The sequence below is a fragment of the Macaca fascicularis genome, chromosome 1, assembly GCF_037993035.2.
Source record: "Macaca fascicularis isolate 582-1 chromosome 1, T2T-MFA8v1.1".
NCBI lineage: Eukaryota > Metazoa > Chordata > Mammalia > Primates > Cercopithecidae > Macaca > Macaca fascicularis.
Window position 1 is genome coordinate 164,568,257 of NC_088375.1, and position 20,174 is coordinate 164,588,430.

At 34.9% G+C, this 20,174-nt stretch overlaps 1 protein-coding gene across 16 annotated transcripts in view; it reads right to left on the reverse strand.

The window, feature by feature from the left end:
• Positions 1-1,416: 1,416 nt before the first annotated feature.
• The window catches only part of LRRC7 (leucine rich repeat containing 7), a 553,605-nt gene continuing 534,847 nt past the window's right edge, over positions 1,417-20,174 (reverse strand). For 13 of the 16 annotated variants that reach the window (XM_074003903.1, XM_074003898.1, XM_005543054.5 and 10 more), the window contains 2 exons: positions 17,753-17,827; positions 1,417-3,120 (listed from right to left, as the gene is read on the reverse strand). In XM_074003903.1, coding sequence (XP_073860004.1) covers positions 3,013-3,120; positions 17,753-17,827 — 183 coding nt within the window. In that variant the 3' untranslated portion in view covers positions 1,417-3,012. The remainder of the gene's footprint in view (positions 3,121-17,752; positions 17,828-20,174) is intronic. The other 3 variants (XM_074003920.1, XM_074003911.1, XM_015434172.4) reach the window with 1 other exon arrangement.

Below are 20,174 nucleotides of genomic sequence, written 5' to 3' on the forward strand. Positions count from 1 at the left end.
GTGTCCTCCATTAGATCTTACTGACTCATCACATATAAACAGCTTCCTCAGAAAGAGTCCAATAAAAATTAAAGACCAAGAGGTAGAGTCTATTGGAGCCATCATGAATTCCAGTCCTTTATGTTGTTATCGATTTATCTTTTTTTTTTAAAAAAGCACACCCTGACTTTTTTTATTGTTAAAATAACCAGATTCTAATTTCAGGCAGCAAAATCAATTACTGCAAAAAGTCAATAATCAAAAATCAATGTATAATTGGTTTTCATCACCTATAGAATTAGTTAGGTTTATACCCCTCAAGTGTTTAGTGATTCTATTCAGTCAACCTAAAAAAATTGCCTCTTTTCTACTTAAAAATATTATTTATTTATTTTTTTTGAGACAGAGTTTTGGTATATCACCCAGGCCGGAGTGCAGTGGCACAATCTCAGCTCATTGCAACCTCTGCCTCCCGGGTCAAGCAATTGATTCTCATGCCTCAGCCTCCCAAATAGCTGGGATTATAGGTGTCCACCACCATGCTCAGCTAATTTTTGTATTTTTAGTAGAGATGGTGTTTCACCATGTTGGCCAGGCTGGTCTTGAACTGACCTCAAGTGATCTGCCCACTTTGGCCTCCCAAAGTGTGGGGATCACTAGTGTGAGTCACCATGCCTGGCCCGTCTGTTTTCATTATTACCTGCCTGTTCTCAGTATGCAACATGGCAGTACTATTGACAATGAGGTGTTTTGGCATATCAGATCACTTTTCCATTTGGTCAAGGATCCCTTTTCTCTTTTCATCATTTCTGAACTGCAGAACAGGAAGTACTAAAGCAGTGGCTCAGGACAATGTTGTCACATCAGGAGGGGCAGAGGTGTTTATCAGGATTATGATCCTTTCAGCTGCGTGTCTCAGAAGGATCTCCTGAAGCCCTGGGTTTGATATAGAAACCATAAGAAAAACATTTGGGGCAGTTGTATATCTGGCTCTTCTCCCACTTCTCTTATAAAAGATTAAGAAAAACTGATGGGATGATTTCAGATGTTTCATTGCCACCAAACTACAGCCTTGAGTTTTTTTTTCTTTAAGTGATCTTATGATGCCAGTAAAGGCCTCTGTCTTGATTAATGATGATCATCCTACAATATCTGGACATGGTGGCTTGACATGAGTTTTCAACAAAGAAAATTAGTCTCTGAAAGACATTTCTCATCTGAAACTCTCAATATATTAAAATACATTTAAAAGTTACTTCTGGGAAACATACTAAATAGGCCAATCTTTTAATCATTAGCTAATTGTCAAACCCTATAAAATCATGGTATAATGTCACCCTGACATAAAGCAAACATCAAAATTAGTGCATCATTTATAAAGTGAAGTATTATTTGCTTCCAAGTGACAAATTCTATTGCCAAAAAATACCACTGTACTTCTAATAAGTGACACTCATTTTAATAGACCCTACAAAAATACAATATTTTCAATGTCCCCATAAAACAGTTAACTTACAAATATTATTCTCAGAGCTTTGGTGACATCAATCAGTGATACTACTCTGAAAATCCTCATACAATACTTGAAACACTAGCATGTAAATTCATTATATAACAAAAGAACTATGTAAAATTATGAAAGAGAATGCATGCAACCAACTCTGGGAAATTATCCTAGAATTTCAAATTAATACTGTAATTAAATTAATGACTAATATGAAAGACAAATATTTCAAAGGATTATAAAATAAATTTTGATCATTTATACAGGAAAATGTTTTCAATGGAAAAGTAAGTAATTCTACATTAACCATGCTTGTCTTTCTCTCCGGTGAGAAAGCATTCAGGATTGTACATACCTTGAAACTGTTTTTGGAAAAAAAAGCATTTTATCTATTTCTGCCTAGAAAATCAGCCATTGAAATTAATGATACAGGTAGACCACAGCTCTGAGAAATTATATTTGAAGTTTCATATTTAAATACCAAGGTTTTAAAATCACCCACCATAACTTTCTAACAGCAGTCTTTCGTAATGATAAATTTTATCAATTTCCAAAACTCATTTTAAATAATTTAAAAAGTAGCAAATTAGATTAAGCAACACACAAATAAATTCCACATTTACAAGTAAATAAATCACAGGGGCTACAGTTTATAATCAACAGGAACTTGAAAGAAATAAAGCAATACCTTTCCTGCCACCCATCATCCACTGCTTAAATTTGTGGTGAAAAAGACTTAACTACAATGACCGTTAGTCTGTTTCTAAACTCTGCATGTATTGTAATTAGCTAAAGGCATTGAACAAATTAGTTCATCCTATTTTTATTCGGGTCCCAGAGATAAATGGCTAATTTATGAAATATTTCACTCTGTGTCATGAGAATTTAGCAAATGAATATGGAACCAAATATAAACACTTTATACCATATGTACAGTTACTTTCATAAGGCATTATCATGTAATTTTTATTGAAAAAGATTCAATATAGTAAAGTCTTATTTTAAGATATATTTTTTCTCTATCCGAGATGTTTAGTTTATGAAAATATTGTTTTTCTCTATATTCTTTTTGTATATATGCCAACATATACCTTGTGCTAGAAATATTTTATGGGAATTACAATTCTTTATATTTGTAGTTTCTATATAAAGGCATATACAACTTTGAGGCAGTGTTTCTGATGGAGAGCAGAATTCATAAAGAGCTTGTGTGTGCTTCCGTGCTCCGAAATTATATGAAATCCACTTTGAGAAGAAACTTATTTGATTAAAAACAAAAACAAAAACAGAAACAAAACTGCACCAATGCACAGCCAGAGGCTGACAATTAAAACTAATACATAACCACATGAACATCATATTTATAGAGTTAACATTTTTAAGGATGGTCAGTGCTAACATATAGTATTATACATTTGGCACTAATGTTTGCCATTGGTCCAGCAATTGGCAAAATTTGTTTCTATGTATAAATTTATTTTTGAACATTAGGTCTGGCTAGACGTATCTTCACTATTTATAAAAAATATTTAGACAGTAAGCTCACGTTGAATAACTAGGTCTACTGTGTTCTGGAAACTCTTCAGTAGTAATACAGCTTTTTCATGTTCCATATGTACAAAACTGTGTCCATTTGCCTGTAAATACACAAATAAAACAGGGCAATCAATGCAAACTATTATCACTGTATCATTGTTTCTATTCATAAAATTCATGGGAGCACTGAGCAACAAAAAGTTATCAGTTTTTATAATTCACAATGGAATCGCAATTATGGAAGTAACTAATTTTATCCAGATTCAACCAAATTTATCAATTCAACAAATATTTATTAAGTACCCAGTATGTCTTTGCCACTGTGCTAATCATCAAGATGCCCTGGTAAATAACAGATAGATGTACTGGTGTCATAGTAGTTCAGTTCCATTGTTGTTGTCCTGATTTGTTTTTGCAGGGGCTGATTGAGGTGGTCTGGAAATGGGCATATGGCCATTACCTTAGTGTTATATAAATGCTAATATAAACTCATCAACAAGACCAAATATTTCAATCATGCCAAACATGACTGGACACTTATAGTACATTTAAATCTTATTTTGACTCACTGGAAAGTTCTTGGTTTATACATTTTCATGTTAGAGAAATATTTTTTATTTCCCTTATTGCTAAATGCAAGTATACTTATTATCTATAGTAGTGGTTCTCAATCAATCCACTATACTTAAGGAATGTGTCCCTTGGGGATAAAACACACTGACATTAGTAACAGAGGACATGTCTGCTGTCTTCTGTTTAAGAATCATTGATATAAGCAATTGATAATCAGTTTAAACATAGCCTAAGGTTACAGTTTCAGAGTTCCCTCCATCTATTATATGAATTTTATGTCACAAAATGTACATTGTTCTCTGTATTGAGTGCCATGGGTCTTTGATTTTCTCCACATTAAGTCGCAGATGGTCTTGATTGGAATGATTTTTATTATTAATACAGAAAGAAGTGTATCCCATAAGCCTTCACTGCCATAAAGGTAAAATTAAATACAACCTTATTGAAACTTGATAGAAATTAATCTTGGCAACTGAATGACTGACAGTTATGTAATTGTTTTCTTTGCAGTTTGAGACTCAGTTGATTCAGAAAAGAGTCAATCAAGTTGACAGCTTGGCTGAGTACAGGTAATAGAGCCAGTTCACTGGTTGACTTTTTCAATTTTCAATGGACTGATACTTATTTTGGTTACACATTGCCTTTTTTATTTTACTTACTATTTTTATGCTTTCTTAAAATATGATTAATATTTCAAATAACCAATCACTTAATAATTAGACTCTTTCATTGACTTTGGCTTTTTCAAATTTAAAGCAGCATTATATCTCTAGAAATATCATACAACCTTTAAAACTTAGATGAAAGTTATATGATACATTATATCTCATCACTAGTTCATTAAAATTGATTGACTAATGATGTGGTAAATAAGATTCCAAAATATTACATTTGTAAACCATAGTACATCTGCCAGTAAAAAAATACTGGTGACAGAATATAAATTCTTGGAAATTCATGTAATTAGAAGTAAACATTTGCTTTTAATTAAAGAAACCTTAAAGGCATTCCTTAACAATATTTAATAAATGAAAATGCCCATAGAAGTTGGCATTGGCCTCAAAAAAAAAAAAAAAAGAAGTTGGCATTGGCTGTTTCAGTGTCAGGAAACAGTAGTTGAGTAGAAGTTTGGGCGTGTTACACAGCCCACATTTCTTGCTCTGCGTTATACTAAAAATCAGACAATGAGGTTACATTTGGTGTCATTTCTGATCAGTTTTGATGGAGAGTAAAGAATACAGCATACGGTCCATTCTTTTTTCTACTCTTAACCTGTTTCAGACATCAGGAACATAGCGAACTTGCATGAAATAAATATTTATTCCATTGTAGCTTTGAGGGATGTACTGACTACCTTAATGCCTTCAGTTTGACCAAAATACTTTAATGCCTTCGATTTGACCAAAAGTTATAACTTAATTGTGAAATTAAAATTGAACTTTAATAATGGAGTTCTTGAACGTCAAACCATAATAATGACTTTCTGAGTGCTCAGATTTCTCTATCTGCAGACTCAAACCTAGAATTGCAATGAATTAAAAATCCACTGAGAATTTTCAGGGAATTGTTCAAAATTTAAATATCTCACAGTTACAGAAATAAAAAATTTTCTAGGATTTGGAGGCCATGAATGGTACGTTGTTCATCATCATACTTGACATAGTATCAATGTGAAAAATATCAGTGTTAAGGGCAAAAGTGGTATAAAAAGCTTAGCAAATTAATCATAGCTGTTAATTTAGAGTGGTACTTTTATTATGAAAGATCTTCAAAGAAGGTTAGTCTGCTCTCAATGTGATTACTTTAGCATTTTTTTCAATCAAAGAATGTCTGTTTTGTACTCACTTCCGTAGGCATTTTGCTAGGCACTGGGATGGGAAGTAAGAAAGAGATGAAACAGGAAGGCTCCAATCGAAGCAGCAGCCATTCAGGAGGGGAAATAAGTCATGCACGTAACTAAAAATAACATAAAATGCCGCATGTAGAATGAACCCTCAGTACATATATGCTGAATTGAATTAATATCTGAAGAGGGAAATAAAGTGCTAGAGTAGCTCAGAGGAGGGCAAAGAAGAGAGGGACATCTTCTCTTTGCTGTTTCTCTGACGCATAGAACGAGTGTGATTCCCAGAGGACTACAGTCCTTGTCTTGTCTCACTCCTAGAGTCTCCTCGAGCCCTCAGTATGTTAACAGTTGTTTCTTTTTCAGGTAAATTCTGTAACAGTATGTGCAGAATAAAGCGTTCTAAAATGGTTCATGTGTGGAATCATTTTTCTAAGAAATAAAAAACAAAAAAAGCACCAAATCTAAAACCTGTGAATTTAGACCATAGGCTTTAGCATGGGAAGCAACCATAAAAATAAACTTATGTAGAGGGGCTATTTTTTTTTTTTTTAAACAAGGCATTAGTTCAAAAAACCTCTTCTTCAAAAGGAAGAGAGATAGCTCAATATGTAAAACATTTAAACAGATCTTTTTAGAGAGAGACAGAGAAAGGGAGAGAGGTGGAAGACAGATTGGACCCAGCGAACCAGCTTACTTGCCAATACCTTCCCACCCCTATAGTGCTCATGAAAGCCCAGTGTGAAAACTGTTAGTTTAGACTAATCCTGTCATTTTATAAATGAAAGGCCTTCATTTTAAGGAGACAAACCAAATTGTCTGAGGTCAAACAATGAGGGAAAGGGCTAAGGCTGAATCACCTGATACCGTAATATTCCTTCTTCTTGTTTCTTTCATTACTTCACTGAAATAATAAGACCACAATCATGTCAAGTAATTTGAGCTGACATTTCACTGGCCATGATAAAATAATGAACATTTTTCCCTTAAAAAATTGTTGCTATATCACCTCCAAAGATAATTCTGTTCTTTACAGTGGTTGCCAAGCTGTGATTCCCATTCAGATTTCTATCAGGTTTAATTTAACTTACTCTAAAAATACTGGTAGAAGTAACATTTAGTCCTAAACTAAATATCTACAGAAATGCTGAATCTCCAATTTTTTTTTGAGTGGAAGAAGATAATAATAAATCTCAGTTCCAGAGAAACTTCTTTCATTCTTAGGACAGAAGAGCAAAATGAATTGACATTGTATTTGTTAACATGAATGTGGTCATCAGGCTTAAATCTTGGATAGTTCAGACAGGGAATCAAACAACTATGTTACTATATTTGTGTAGGGCTTCTTCAGTTAAAATAAAGACCAGAAGAATCACAATATTCCAACTAATGGAGTTTTACATTTGTGTGTGTGTGTGTGTGTGTGTGTGTGTGTGTGTGTGAGCGCGCACAGAAGAAGAAGAGGCTGAGGAAATAAAGACTGCTACTATGCAATGTTCATTGCAGGGTATAAACCCAATGATGCTTTGAAAAAATAAATGCATATGATTTACATGTATATTATATTACATGTATTAATATAATTTATTATATTAATAAATATATGCATACTATGAAAAAGGTGATATGAAGAACAAATGCTAAATTAATAAAAAATTTAAACTATATTGCCACATTTGGCTACCTATATGTTTTATATAGATACACTATCATAGATTTGAAAAAAATATGTACCATTTTGAGGAAATTATAACCTAATGAAAAATGAGAAATCACTTATTAAGTTGAAATGAAGTTACCAAGAAAACAATCTAAAAAGGGAAAAGATATTCTGAAAATTTAATCCTTAAAAAATATGTAATTAATGGGTTTCTAGCTTTAGCTGATTTGAAAGTATGAAGGAACATTTTACTATAATTGTTACGTAATTTCCAGAAGACATCTCTTGTTATTTTAATTTTATTTGATATCTTCTGTGCCACAAAATGCTTTTTAATTGTCCCTTTTCATGATTTAGGCATGAAAAGACTGAAGGTTAATGAAAATAGTATTTGCAATTCCAACAAAAAGTAGAGCTTTGCAAATAGAGCTCATCAATCTATCGTAAAACACACTTGGTTTCTGAATTTCCTCTCTTATTCTCTCCTGGATTTATGTTTGATTACCTTCTGGTAAATGTTTTGTTAAATGGATAAATTATGGATGTTCATATTGCAGAAACAGTCCAGATGATGTTGTAATTCTCCTAGAAATTCTGTTGCATTCTTATTATTCAAGGCTCTAAGCTTAAAAACTAGCCTCAGAGAAGGCCAGACCACAGGGTTGGTGGGATTATCCAACAGGGAGGACAGCACAGATCTTTTTAAACTCCAAAACAAGAAATCAGTTTAGAGATATGGGCATGTGATTTCTGGTTGATTTATATTCACCCTCCAAGGGATAAGCCTTTTTAAAGGGCCAGTACACATAAATTTTGTATGTTAGAGAAATATTAATACATTGATATATTGCACTTTGAATGCCTACAGCTCTTAGAATGAGGGAAAACGAAATAATGCAGCAACCAAATTAGTGCCATAAGAGCAAGGCTTCATGGTGTTCAATTCTGATTGCCAGGTATTATGAGAAAGAGTAGGAATCTCAGATAATCCTCATTGTGCTTCACATTAACTAACTAGAATTAATTCTCATTTCAAATTTTAATCTGATAAGAGTACTCGTTAAGTATTAGGATATATTTAGGGCTGCGTATACTCATAATCAATACTACATTGACCTTATGTCAAGCTATTTAAAAAACTTTCCTTTCTATCGAAAACCTGAAATATAGACTTTCAGTTCTTAGAGAGTTCATATGAAAAATTTACACTGCTTTTGTAAATGTGAGAAAGTTTGAAGTTTTAATGAGTTTTATTCTAGTATTTTAAAAAACATTTGCAGAACAAAACATAAATAAGAATTTCTCTCTCTCTCTTTTTTTTTTTTTGAGAAGGAGTCTTGCTCTGTCACCCAGGCTGGAGTGCGGTGGCCGGATCTCAGCTCACTGCAAGCTCCGCCTCCCGGGTTCACGCCATTCTCCTGCCTCGGCCTCCTGAGTAGCTGGGACTACAGGCGCCCGCCACCTCGCCCGGCTAGTTTTTTGTATTTTTAGTAGAGAGGGGGTTTCACTGTGTTAACCAGGATGGTCTCAACCTCCTGACCTCATGATCCGCCCACCTCGGCCTCCCAAAGTGCTGGGATTACAGGCGTGAGCCTCCGCACCCGGCAAGAATTTCTCTTCTGTGTTAAGTACACACATGTACTGCAGCTTGAATTTCTCATGAATTAAGGCTCATAAAAGATATGGCAACGTAGAATATACTCAACTGAAGACTGAATTATTTGAATAGAAACTCAGGTGTGGAGCTGATAATAGTAAATCTGAATAAATTTATTTCTTTATCTGCTCTGATTTTTAAATGCTTGTTTTCTTTTTATCAAACATATCAAATGATCATCTCCAACAAATGAATTTCCTACCTTGATTTGCAAGCCAATTTCCCAACAAGTCACGATCCTTTTACTTTTCACAAAAAGAATAACTGCAAAATCAACCCTTAATTTTCGGGGGGCTCTTTGTAGCCAGGCTCCTCTCCACTTTGATGAAGAGCTTGCTCTTAAATGACAGGCTGGCATTCATTTTATCAAATGTTTGATACTCAGCTCTTTTTGTCTCTCTTCCTGCTTTGTTTCCTGCTCTGTATAATTTGGGTATGTCTATTTCCAGGACTAGGTTGTGGAAGGCAGGAACTTGGTTACATTCATATAACATTGTTTACATTTCTTGGCACAATACTTTGTACACAGTGGGCATTTGATGCACATTTTCCAAATAAATAAATAAATTAGAAAATGTAATAAATATGATACCATCTGCAAAATTTGCTCCATAGAATCAGTATTGTGTAATGGTGTGAAAGTTGTCAGAATCAAATGGAGTGACTAGTGTTAAACAAAACAAAACAAAACAAAAAACCCGGCAAACAGAGCGGGGAAGGCCATGAAGAGAGGGTTCTCATACTTGTATACCTGATAACAAAAACTGTCACAAAAGACTGCAAAAACACGACCTTACACAAAAGCCATTGCAACCTTACACAACAAATACTTCTGCAGGGACATTGCCCAGCAATTGGTTGTCCAATCTTGGACTGGCATCATCCTTGCTATCGATCTTTGTAGCCAAGGATAATTATTTAAAAGTAGTTACATAATCCTTATTTTTTCCTTTAAAAACCTAATTTGTTTTATTGGTTTTCATGTTTTACTAAATACTCAAAATATGTTTTGATTTTCAAAAAGTATTTCCTCAATATTTTTATTGGTTTTCTGTGCAAGAACATTGTATATTATGAACAAAACTAAATGTATAATAATATGCAGTCAAAATCTGGCATATAAAAGCATACTTTAAAAGACAGTTTAATGATGGGTTCTCATTCTGTAACCTAGGCTGGAGTGCAGTGACTCTATCATAGCTCACTGCAGCCTCAACCTCCTGGGCTGGAAGGATCCTCCTACCTCAGCCTCTTTAGTAGCTGGAACTACACATGCGTGCCATCACACCTGGCTAATTTTTAATTTTTTTTGTAGAGATGGGATCTGCTATGCTGCCAAGACTTGTCTTGAACTCCTGGCCTCAAGCAATCCTCTTGCCTCTGCCTCCCAAAGCATTGTACAGGTGTGAGCCACTGTGCCTAACCAACACATAGTTTTCAAACCTATTTCTGGTTCCTTTCTAATCCAATTGTATTAAACGAAATCTTACTCTTCAATGTATTATATCATTATAAGCAATTATTTACCTAAACATTAAAAGTTATGTGATTATTCCTCCATAGTCCCCCACCCCCAATGTCTCTGGTGCTTTTGATTTTCAACCACAAATAAGATAAACTATAGAAATGTGGAACTTACTTGGCCTTGTTGGGAAATGCTTTAGTACAATTTTCAAATACTTTATTTCTTTAAGGGTTCAACACTTCATTTTAACCATAAACAATTTCTCATTCTTTAGGGGTTTTATTTTTGGAGGTTTTTTTTGAGAAATTTTTAAAAACTCAGAAACTGAACATTAACCCTTTCTTAATGATTTATGGTAATAATTGTGAACATCAACACTCTCTTGCACACAGCCATGGCCCCGTTAGTTTGTTTCTATAACAAACATTTCCCAAAGTGTGTTGTGTGGAAGTAGTTAATTGATGCTTTGGTAAAGAGGACTGTATAGTTAAACATGTTGAAACATGTATCTGTAAGATTTCTTAGAGTTCTTAGCCTATTTAGTACAGTGTAAAGTCCTGAAACAAGGGATAGAGTATGAAGTGATTACGAAACTTAGTTCACCATGAACTCTTTTTTTTTCAAAGATATGTCAAAAAATGTCATTGAGAAAAACTGTTCCATACTGAAAGTACAAAACGTTCTTTTAAAAGCCAGAAACAAGATTTTAGGAGTACAATCTGCTGTACTTTTAAAATCTTGTTTCTGGCTTTTAAAAGAAGTTGTTCTCTTCTATTTCTGGCTTTTAAAAGAAGTTTCTCTCTTACTGCAGAGTGAAGCTGTTGGCTATGACTTCTTGCTTCTGGCAATGAGCCTGGAGCCAAAGGCTTTCACCTTGGTGGTCTGGACAACTAGATAAAAGACTCCCAGGTATGATATAAATCCTCTCTTATGAGTAAAAGGAATGAAATGTAGTGCATGGACTTTGTGACATTAATTATGGCTCCTCAGAAGCACTTTGTTTGTTTTCTAGCTTATGTTTTTGTTTCTTATAGCTCTGGCTGTGGAATAAGCGAGCTTTACCTAAGTAAGAAAATTCTCTCAGCAAGCTAATCACACCTACTGGTCATTAACAGAGCCATCAGATTTCCATTCAGACAAGGAAGCGTTGATTCAGTGTTTGTATATATATCTGTGTACAACAGATCCACCCATACACAGACATTTCATTTAGACTTCTCTTTGGGGAGTCTGAACTTACCTCTCCCATTCTGAGCCTTGAATGCCATATCCTGCTTGCTGTCTCTCCCTACCGCCATCCTGAGCCTCACTCCAACTCATCACCATGCTTGAAATTCTCCCAGTCCATGAAAAAACTTATTAAAATCCCAGGGTTTCCTTTCTTCATGACTCTAACATGAGTCTGGGGTCTTCTTCCCCAATATTCTCTCCTTTATACTCCATACTCACCCTTTCTAGCATAAACCTCTTACCCCTGCCCCTGAAAACTCATGTCAGTCTAGCCCACAGGTATTTGTCCTCCTCCTTCTTTTCTCTCTGTTAATCCTGGAGGAACTTCTGCTCCACCAGGAATAAACTCCCTTCTTTTGACTCCCCCTACAACCAGAGATCTCCATGATCCCCAGTGCACCCTGCCACAAAGGTCTCCTCTCCCACTCCCTCACTGATTCACTGGAGGAGCTAAGAAGAGGAGGGTCTTACATCTTGTATTTTTGTCTGAGAGTGGCCATCCTCTCTGCATCCCAGGATACACATTTTTATATTAATTACTCGATTCCGTTAACACAGCTACAATATTTATTAGATACATCACAAAATCAAGTACTTTATTAGTTTCCTAATGAGTGCATACATTCACTTTGTCTCCCTAGCTATTAGCTCCCTTAGGACACATGACTTCCCTTCTACCTATTAAGGGGCTTCTAATGATATTTCCTTATAAGACACTAATCAGGATGTGGAGTGAAGTTGTCACTGTGGTATAGAACAGAGCAATGATAATAGGTCTAACGGGCATCAAACCCCACGATTTTGGCCAAGATAAGATGCTCTGAGCCAAACGACTTACCAAAAACTAACTTTAAAAAAGTAAAAAAAAGTGCAATAATGACTCTGCTAATAGTCCAAGTATTTGTTGATAGACATTGTTGACAGTAGTTTCTTGAACTGTCTATATGAATTGTAGGGCCAAGATTCTTTCTAAGACAAGGAAAAAGAAAAAATCTGGCTTGTTTGAATTATTATCTCATTGATTATTCTCTTTTAGCATCTTGAAATAGAGCCGTAGACAAAGAGTATGTTTTGATTGCAAACTCCAAAACCCTTAAAATGATGACAAGGTAAAAGAGACTATAAAATTATCTTCAATTAAGTACCTTATTTATATACCTCATATTAGAAAAATCTGTTTTGGTTATTGGCAAAATCTGGATGTCGTTAACTAATTCTCTACAAATTATTTCTCTTCTCTTGCCAAAATTAGGCTTATGTATGGAGATGGGGGTGGGTAAATGAAGAGGAGAGGGTTTGGCTTCCCTGATAGAACAGGACATACTTGCAAGTGAGTTTTAGGTTACAACTGTGAATCATGTTGTTAACTATCAGGTACAGTATATATATATTTTCCAGTCTATTCATCTTTTCAACAGAGTAACTATAATTACTAGATTTTCTGTATTCATATATATTTTGAATTATAAAATTTATGAGGAATTAGACTGAATTTTTTAGCTGAAAAGAACATTAGAAAAAAGAAACTATGATGATAAATTGACAAAACTGTCATTTCAAATATTGGCAAATTCAAAAGGCTCATTCTGACATATTTTTATATTCCATATGCTTTCAGTTTTTTCTCTTACTGTTATATAATTGAACTTAGCAGAAGGTGAGTCTATGAAGGGTCAGTTGCTCTTTCCATATGCCACACTGTCTTAGGGTAATTACAATGTGTCTATTCTGGGAAAACGAATAGTACAACAGAAAAATGATGCGAATATGTTTTAATTAACATCATCCCTTATTGCACACATCTTCATGTAATTCAAATAACATCCTCATAATATCACAGCAGAAGAAGAAAAGAGTGGATGGTATAAAGAGTAATAGAGAAAGAAAGAGATCTAATAAATTCTGGGTTTGGGAAGAGGGATTAGGAAAGGTGCATCTCTTGTGCTCTCTCATAGATCTTTTGCTATTTGCTATTGGGTTAGATTAAACCCCAAAAGTACTGACACTTAGGGAGGGCCATTCTTTTCTTTTTTCCCTTCTTTTACTTCGATTCTTTAGGTCGAACATTGCCACTGAGCTTTGTAAATAAATTCGCTCCACTGAAAACACACGATTCTGACCTTTTAAGTGATAGATAACCCAATGTTATGAAACAATTTTTCCCCAGCATTCTTTAAGCTAAGAGACAATAGTATTATAAATAGATGAATATATAGCTTGCCTTCTTAGCATCTGATGTTGCAAACAATTTCATTTTAGAATTAGTCATTCTCGTTTCTTTCTTTCAGAAAGTATAATTGGCCATGTGTACTTTTTAACTAGTATGAATGAAACTGTAAATATATAATTTGATTAAAGTCCATGTACTTTTTTCTTTATTGAAAATGGCTTTGGTTTTATGGGACTAGGTACAAGTGAGTTCTATGACAAAACTAAAATGTCACATCCTTGCTGGTCATTTGTGGAGAGGAAACATCTTGGGTGCAGCTTTTCTGCAGTATTCTTGGCTGAAAATTTCTTGCTACTTCTTGCATGAGGAATCCATTTCCTTGCATTTTGCTGTATTTTTACCTCTCCGGGATTAGAAATACTGAACCCTCATAACCCTCATGTCCTCACATATAATTCTAGAATTTCATAGCCAGAAAAGAGCATTCTAATACCTTGCAAGTAGACACTAATGTTTTTATTTTTATTTTTTATTTTTTTGAGACAGATTCTCACTCTGTCACTAAGCCTGGAGTGCAGTGGCATAATCACAGCTCACTGCAGCCTCCAACTCCTGGGCTCAAGTACTTCTCCCACCTCAGCCTCCCGAGTAGTTGGTATTACAGGTGCTTGCCACTGCACCTGGTTAATTTTTAATTTTCTGTAGAGACGAAGTCTCACTGTGCTGCCAAGCCTGGTCTTAAACTTCTGGCTTCAAGCCATCCTACTGCCTCTGCCTCTCAAAGTGGTGGGGTTACAGGCGTGAGCCATCGTGTCTGGTCTGACACTAACCTATGTTTCCATCTGCAAGATATACTGTGTATAATTTTGTTATAATACTTATGTATACATTTCTGAATTCTAGCAGAAGGGAAAAATCTTTATTTTGCTTCTGTCATGGAGGAAGGAACTCTGTAACATTGGCTCAAGCTATAGCATACTTCTCTACCCAGCCTCACATTCTAGTAGGTAAGAGATCTGAGATTAATTGGCTATATTTTTTTCCAGACTCTAAGATTTAAAATAATTTCTTTGAAATTCAGTGGAGAAAAAAATTAGCCATTTCCTTTGCTAATGAGCAGCATTTACCAAATGTTAAGAGAGTTACGTTGTTAGTTTAAGTTTATTCTCAGCTGTTTTTCACTGCAATTCATACAATTTTCAAAGAGTTGAATTTGTGAGCTGGGAGGGACTTCAGACATATAAACAGCAGTTCATTTTACACATAATGAATCTGAGGCCCATAGACATGATGTAAAATATCTAAGATCAAAGAACTAGTTAGGCTATCCAAAAATATACAACTTCCATAATAAAGTGGTAAAGGAAAATTTTAGATTATTATATGTGTGGTTGTTATTGTTTCTCAGCTCTAGCTCAAAAGACCAACTGCTGTTTGCATCTTCTGCCTGCATAGAATGGACTCAGGCCTGCTGGGTGGTATTTCTATTGTGACACTGGCACAGGCCGAAGTAGCTTAAACTCTTTTCAGAGAACTATCATTTTTGAAAACTTGAGTAGCTGATTGTGATCTTGTTAATTAGTTTAAAACATTTCCGAGAGGCCTGGCGCAGTGGTTCAGGCCTATAATCCCAGCACTTTGGGAGGCCAAGGTGGGCAGATCACCTGAGGTTGCAAGTTCGAGACCAGCCTGACCAACATGGAGAAACCCTGTCTCTACTAAAAATACAAAAATTAGCTGGGTGTGGTGGCGCATTCCTGTAATCCCAGCTACTCGGGAGGCTGAGGCAGGAGAATCGCTTGAAACTGGGAGGCGGAGGTTGTGGTGAGCCAAGATGGTGCCATTGCACTCCAGCCTGGGCAATAAGAGTGAAACGCCATCTCAAAAAACAAACAACAACAACAACAAAACAAAACAAACAACAACAACAACAAACAACAACAACAAAAATTTCTGAGAATGAAATGTTAAAGCAATCTTAGGATTTCTACTTTTCTAGGACTTTCTGAGAGAACGCAGTACATTGGAGATAGAAGATCTCCTTGGAGCTGACTTGAGGGGATCCTTGCATTGTTTAACTGTGTTTGTATAGTTGATCTAAGGTTTCTTTTTTACATGTCTGTTGCGGGAAGTCAGGGACCCTGAATGGAGGGACCGGCTGAAGTCATGGCAGAAGAACATAAATTGTGAAGATTTCATGGACATTTATTAGTTCCCCAAATTAATACTTTTATAATTTCTTACACCTGTCTTTACTGCAATCTCTGAACATAAATTTTGAAGAGTTCCTGGACACTTATCACTTCCCCAATCAATATCCTTGTGATTTCCTATGCCTGTCTTTACTTCAATCTCTTAATTCTGTTATCTTCGTAAGCTGAGGAGGATGTATGTCGCCTCAGGACCCTGTGATGATTGCATTAACTGCACAAATTGTTTGTAGAGCATGTGTGTTTGAACAATATGAAATTTGGGCACCTTGAAAAAAGAACAGCAATCTTCAGGGAACAAGGGAGATAAGACTTGGCATCTGACTGCCGGTGAGCCGCACGGAACAGAGCCATATTTCTCTTTTTTCAAAGGCAAATAGGAGAAATATCGCTGAATTCTTTTTCTCAGCAAGGAACATCCCCGAGAAAGAGAATGCGCCCCTGAGGGTAGGCCTATGAACGGCCCCCATGGGGGCAGTGTCTTTTATGGTCGAAGCCAAAGGGATGAAATAAGCCCTGGTCTCCTGTAGCACCCCTAGGCTTATTAGGATGAGGAAATTCCCGCCTAATAAATTTTGGTCAGACAGGTTGTCTGCTCTCAAACCCTGTCTCCTGATAAGATGTTATCAATGAACAATGCATGCCCGAAACTTCATTATCAATTTTAATTTCACCCTGTCCTGTGATCTCTGTGACCCACACCCTATTCGTTCACTCCCTCCCCTTTTGAAAATCGCTAATAAAAACTTGCTGGTTTTACGGCTCGGAGAGCATCACAGAACCTGCTGACATGTGATGTCTCCCCCGGACACCCAGCTTTAAAGTTTCTCTGTCTTATACTCTTTTCCTTTATTTTTCAAACCAGCCGCGATACTTAGGGAAATAGAAAAGAACCCACATTAAATATCGGGGGTGGGGTTTTCTTCCAATATGTTGATGTGAGTTTCCTTTTTCACATGTCAACTGTGTTTGTATAACTGATCTAAGGTTCCTTTTTCACATGTCCTGTCTTCTCAGTGAATCTAAATCTTCAATATATTATGTTGAGCCATTTCATAATTGTTGCACATGATCAAATATCAGCAGTATCAAGTAGTTCCACCTATTTATATAATGGGAAATTTCTGGGGTTCTGAGTCAAAATACTGAATCTTAAATATGTCGATAATGCTTAAGAGCTTTTCCTTGGAATGTAGAAAATGATTATGTACCTCTTATATAGGAAGTGAATTAATGAGCTGCAAATCACTGATAAGAAACAAAGCAAAAAAATTAAAGACAATGAATTCAGAGACAAGGACAAAAAAAGCCAAATAAATGAGGTTATGTAAAGTATTTGCTTAACTCTTTATTGGGGTGAATCTTTTCTGATATGCCAGAGCTTTAAGTTAGTGAAAGTCATTTTCCATCACACAATGCATTTTAAAAAGTCACCTTATATACAGCTAAACTTTTGTTTATCTAAGCAGGGGGAGTAGAATGATGTATTATGTATTTCATAGCATTCAAACAGTAATAAGCCTGTGGCTGAGAAACTAAATATGGACCAGTTCCTTCTCCCTCATGAAAGTCACACACATACTGTGTTTGGGCATTTACTCTTACTTGATAACTATGCATAGATTCACATATATACATATATTATATATATATATTTCTTATATTATCAAGTAATTTCATTCAGTTCAACAAAAATATGCAAAACATCTGTCATGTGCCAAGTACTGTGTAAGGTGCTAGGGATATAGGATTTGTCAGACTGAATTGTTTTTGACTTGACTTTCAGCCCCAAAACAATAAAGACAAATAAGCAATGTAAGAAGGACTTATTTTCAGTCATGTAATTCAAATCATTTAACGTGGTAACATGGTTACATATCTGTTTCAGTATTGGCATTTGCATGCATTTCTTTTTTCTGCCTTACCTGAAGGATCTTATCACCAGGCTGCAGTAGGTTTGATGCTGGCCCATCAGGCTGAACCCTAGTAACAAAGATACCCTATAAGTCAGAAGTAACAGAGGTTAGGATTCTATTACCAAGAACCAGGCCTACTTAAACAAATCTTCATGCACATAGAAAACAGTGAAAACAGATTCAGAAACAGTTTATGTGTGTAGGCTTCAAAGATTATTATAGTATTTTAAGCAAGGCAGCACTCTCCAAGCCAGGTTTAAGAGAAGCAACATTTTTGCTTGCAAAAAGAAGCTTATCTTGTTTTGAAAGTGCAATTATGATTTATAAATTGATCTCATGGCATATTCTTAATGACTTTTTTCTTAAATCATTTGAAATGTGATGTTGAACCATTTTTTGTATAAATTCTGAATTTGTCTTAAGTTATTCTTCTTAAATATGTCTCCATTAAAGGCAGTTGAAGGTATTTGAAAAAGTATCTTCTATTTGATAGTTCATTGTATACTTTAAAACTTTTACTAGAATTATATATACATTCGGGTTTATTTTAATGCATATTATTTCATATGTTACTGAGAATTTTAATATAAAATGCATATGAACAAATTAAATATAAGCAAACTGGACATGCATTTTAAATAAAGTTTATGACTATATGGTTATAAAATCCCTAAATTGATTAATGCAGTTTATAAGAAAGTCAAATTAATTTTGTTGACCATGTATAGAAAGAAAACATATATTGAATGTCTACCACATGCTAGGCCTGGATGGTTCATGATATAGAGATAGACAGAATATAGTTTCTGACTTTAATGAGCTCACAGTCTAGTGGAGGAGAAGTCAAGAAAACCAATAATTATAAACTTTGTGACAAGTGTTATAATAGAGGTATAATGGATTGTAAAAATATGTTGCACCTAGCTTATATTTGTGTGTTAGGTCTTCCAAGAGGAGAAAATACCTGATAGCTGAATAACAAAGAATATGCAAAAGTCATCCACACAGGTAAGGGGAAGAAGGATATTGCAGAGAGAAGGCACAGCACATCAGTGAGTGTGCCTGTTATATCCGGGAAATTGCAAGTGGTTCTGCTATGGCTGGAGTGCTGATGGAAGGGTGGTAGTGGATGGGGCTGGATGGGGCTGGGAGTGCAGCAGAGGATCAGGCCAAAAAGTAGGTTAGGGCAAGATTAAGATGGCCTTTCATAAACCTTCTTACCAATTTCAGGTGCTACTGAAAGATTTTAAACATGATGGTGATAAGATTTCAATTGACATCCAAAGAATGAACTGATGAATGGATAAACAAAATGTGGTTATATCTATATAATGAAATATTATTTGGCAATAAAATGGAATAAAGTATGGAAACATGCTACAACATAGAAGAAAACATTATGAAAACATTATGCTCAGTGAAAGAAACAAGTCACAAAAGGCCAACTATCATATAATTCCATTTATGTGAAATGACAAGAATAGGCAAATGCATAGAAACAGAGAGCAGATTAGCATTTGCCAGTAGCTGGGGAGTAACTGTTAACATGTACAGAGTTTCTTTTTGTACATAATAAAAATGTTCTGAAATTAGATAATCATGATGGTTGCACAACTCTGAACACATAAAAATCACTTAATTGTACACTTTAAAAGGGTGAATTTTGTAGTATATCAATTATATTTCAATATAGCTGTTAATAGTTTTCTATTCCTAAGCATTATTAATAAAATAGAAGACAATATTTTGTTATTCTTGCCTGTTATTTAGAAAAGCATGTTATTTGCTGATCTGTAAACATGACTCACTTAAACTCATAACTTTGTGTGTGTGTATATGTGTGTGTATGTGTAAATGGTTTAACAGACAGACCCAAACTAAAATATTTCTACTTGTGTTTTCACTTGGTTTTTCAGAAGTTTGTGAAACCTATTAATGTAAGACTTTTGAATGATTTTTATCTTTCATATTTTAATCTGTTTTCCTTCTTATTTAGAGATGAAACTACAGATAGGCATCAAAATTTCTAGAACACTGTATAACTTTTAACCAAGTAATTAGCCTTCTAGGACTTAAAAGGATATAACTGGACAAATATGCAATACACATATGCTAAATGTCCATAATAGTATTATTTGTAATAACAAAAATTACAAACCATACCTAACAGTCTAATAACAGGGTATTGATTAAAGAAATTATAGTAAATCCATACAGTAGAATGATACGTGGTCACTAAAAGTGAAGTCCTAAATGGCTGAGGTAGAAGTACACAAATGTTTAATGAAACAAGCAAGTTATAAAACATTGTGTGTGGTGGGATGCTATTTTTGCTGAAATGTGTTTTTATATATATTTGTGTGGAAAAATATCTGCAAGGATATCTTCTAAACATTAACAGTGGTAATAAAGGGTAATGGGACATCAGATT